The sequence below is a fragment of the Nelumbo nucifera genome, chromosome 8 (assembly GCF_055504915.1).
Source record: "Nelumbo nucifera cultivar China Antique chromosome 8, China Antique-T2T, whole genome shotgun sequence".
In the NCBI taxonomy this organism is placed as follows: Eukaryota; Viridiplantae; Streptophyta; class Magnoliopsida; order Proteales; family Nelumbonaceae; genus Nelumbo; species Nelumbo nucifera.
In genome coordinates this window covers 34,855,139-34,858,229 of record NC_142656.1, presented here as the reverse complement: position 1 = coordinate 34,858,229, position 3,091 = coordinate 34,855,139, and the positions used below count along the sequence as shown (strand labels likewise).

Genomic DNA, 3,091 nt, shown 5'->3' with positions numbered 1-3,091 from the left:
TTTGTGCAGATCAGCAGGGTGCATGTGAGGTCCACTGACAATACCATAGAGATCCTGTGGCTCCACAGTTGATCCCATATCTCCTATCTTAGAGAGATGACAACTGACCATCTCAACTATTAGGTCATCAGTGCCAATCAGGTGATTGATATAGGCATTTCTTGGAAAAAGCTCCTAAGTCAAGCCTATTTTTGGTTAGATAGAAAATAATAGAGAAAATAGGATTGGGACTTGAGAGGAATTTCCTATTTTCTGTTTCTCTCTTACTTTCTGCCAAACCAAACACAGCCTAAATGACAGGACCTGATCATCTATCTATACATGGGCCAATGGTCAAGGAGCAGCTCATTATAACTCTTATAGGATGGCATTCCTTATTGAAAATCTATCTCTATAGATGGATATAACTGTTATCTGCAAAATATTTACAAGGAAGTAGAAGAGCTAGGACATGAGTTGAAGTAGTGGGAAATGATTTAAGTGCCCATAACATGACATTAAACTGAAACAGGATTTATGTAGTCAGTGCATGTATATATAGTTCTGGTTCCCGTCTAAATCAAACCGATTATGGGAATAGTCCATTCTGATTCCAATTCCAATTCCCATTCCAATTTGAACAGAGCTTAATGTTTAATGGCAGAAAATAGAGTATGAAATGAAACAACTTTTGAAAGAAACATTGAAACATGCAACATTCAATAAAGCAGTGCTGTGTTGGGATCGTTTTGCAGGTGAATGGAAACCATCAAATCTGGCCCCAAATGGCATAGAAAATGGTCTTTTTTGTACACCCAAATGACCAATCGATGTATTAAGATATTCTTAAGACAGATCAAGCACCAATATTATATAGTAAATTTTCAAACATTCAGAGTAAAAATTCCCCAGAAAACCCCATTTTCTTTCCTCTTTTTCTCTGTACAGTACAAATTTTATTGTTCTGTCCTTCACCATAGAATTCAAGACCTAGTCATATGATTGGTTTGGAGAACTGGTAGAAAAGGAGGAGGAGGAGGAGGAAGAGGGGGAGGAGGAGAACTCTACTGAACCATAGTAGATAAGCTCTTCAATCATCTCTTCAACATACTCATCATCCACCCTCTTTTGCTCTTCTGATTCCAGTACATCCTTGGCTGTTGGTTTGGACTGTTGTTGCAGAGCTGCAGAACATCTTTGTAGCTTAGCTCTCAGGCTAGATGAAAGAACCTGTGAGTTGTTGGAAGCATCATATGGAAAATTAGTCTTGGCTCTAGGCCCACATATCAACCAAGCTGCTTCATCATATGCTCTAGCTGCATCTTCAGCAGTCTCAAATGTCCCCAGCCAGATCCTCGTCTTCCTATAAACCAACATAACATGAAATAAAACTGTGTCAATTCAACTATGCAACAATTCAATAACCAGAATAGTCGCAGATGTTAAGCAGATTAAGGGTTTACAGTAATGGGTGCCGAATTTCAGAGACCCAAGATCCCCAGTGCCTCTGTCTGACTCCTCTGAATCTTTGTTGCCTTGCCATGACTATATACCTGTGCTTCTATTTGTTGAGACTGAAACAGGGGAAGGAAGCAGATTATGAAGCTGGGGATCTTGGTCCTTTTATAGTGAGAGTGGGGTTCCATTTCATTCACTTTTCAGAGTACAATGACAAAACTTGTATTATTTTTCTGAAAAATTCGACACCCTTCAAATATAAATGTTATATAACCAAATTAACTGTACAAACAAGCCAAAATTAGGTATTAGTAAGATTTGGTTCCTAGGTTTAAGCCACTATTAATCTAAATCAACTGTGATAAGGGATATATATTTCAAGTGTTACAGACAAGCATGGACTTTTGTACATCTTTCCCTGAACATTCATCACAGGCCTTCTGATTAATTCTCTGGGCCATCTATTGTGGGGCCATCAATCAATTTTGCACTGATATAGTCTACTTGTTCCACCAATATTTGGATGTTCAGGTCAATATATGTGCACAGATTGGACGGTTACCTAAATCAGTTAACAACATTTGATTTGTATAGGACTTTCACATGAGCAGCCTACTCATGTGAAGAGAGACTCCCTGTGGTTCCATGTGGGCATTTGATTCTTTCTGTGGGGACAGATCTGCTCTTCTGTTTTAGCATGTAAATTATGTAATTTATGTATTAGAAGGGTTCATATAATATTTTCCTTTTTCTTGTTTTTAATTGTGGGCTTTGTGGGCCATTGTCATATGAGCTAACATACTTTCAGCAGGGAAAGAATCGGCAATATGATAATTTTTCTTTGCTTAGGATACTTAGACTTCTGTGTCAAGCAACACTTTCAGCTTTATTGCATCACCAAAATAAATTTTAATATTAATAGTTGCAGATTTAATTGATTTAAACTTTTGGAAGATACTATTAGGGTATTTTTGGTTTGACAGAAAGTTGAGGGAAAGTTTTTAAGTCTGTTTGATAAGAAGATAAATTTGTCAGTGAAAAACTAACCCAATTTCATAATTTATATAGACCATTTTACACTCTACATATTTATATAATTGTATTTACGCTTATTTGCATCATTTCCAAACGCAGCCTATAAAATTTTGTGAAATCCCTTCCCTCAACTTTCTATTTCTCTCTTATTTTCTATGAAACCAAATAAAGTATTAGAAAATAGAGTGGTCACTGTTTTTCATTTTCTCTACTCCCTGTTCTCCTTTAGCAAAACCCTTGTCCTCCTAAGCAGGATGCCTCATCCCCAGAACAGAGAACCCCTTCTTCAGTAAGAGCAATAGAGTAGATATTTTAATATTAATGTTTTTGACACAACTTGCCTTCCATGCCATGACTTATAAGTAAAAGTTTACAATGTCTATTAACTAATAGTATTCTAAGGGAATTTTTCAGAATTATCAAATTGCATTTGGTTCTTTCTTTCTAGAAAAAGATCATAGAAATATATAATAGAAACAGTGTAATTAAAAGGTTGTAAATTCTCTCTACTTTTTCCCTTCAAACAAAGAGAAGACAGTATTTACGTCCCCATTGCTTCAACTGTCATCACATTCTTGATTTGCTTGGAATTAATGAAAAATGATAATTAAATGGATTG

At 36.1% G+C, this 3,091-nt stretch overlaps 1 protein-coding gene across 1 annotated transcript; it reads right to left on the bottom strand.

Annotated features, from left to right (window-relative positions):
• Window positions 1-883: 883 nt before the first annotated feature.
• Window positions 884-1,620, bottom strand: LOC104603203 (ethylene-responsive transcription factor ERF003-like). The gene is made up of 2 exons (XM_010267180.2): window positions 1,443-1,620; window positions 884-1,342 (listed from the first exon to the last, which is right to left on the bottom strand). Exons 1-2 carry the CDS (start codon window positions 1,520-1,522, stop codon window positions 970-972), a joined length of 453 nt encoding a protein of 150 aa, XP_010265482.1. The 5' UTR covers window positions 1,523-1,620; the 3' UTR covers window positions 884-969.
• Window positions 1,621-3,091: the final 1,471 nt, after the last annotated feature.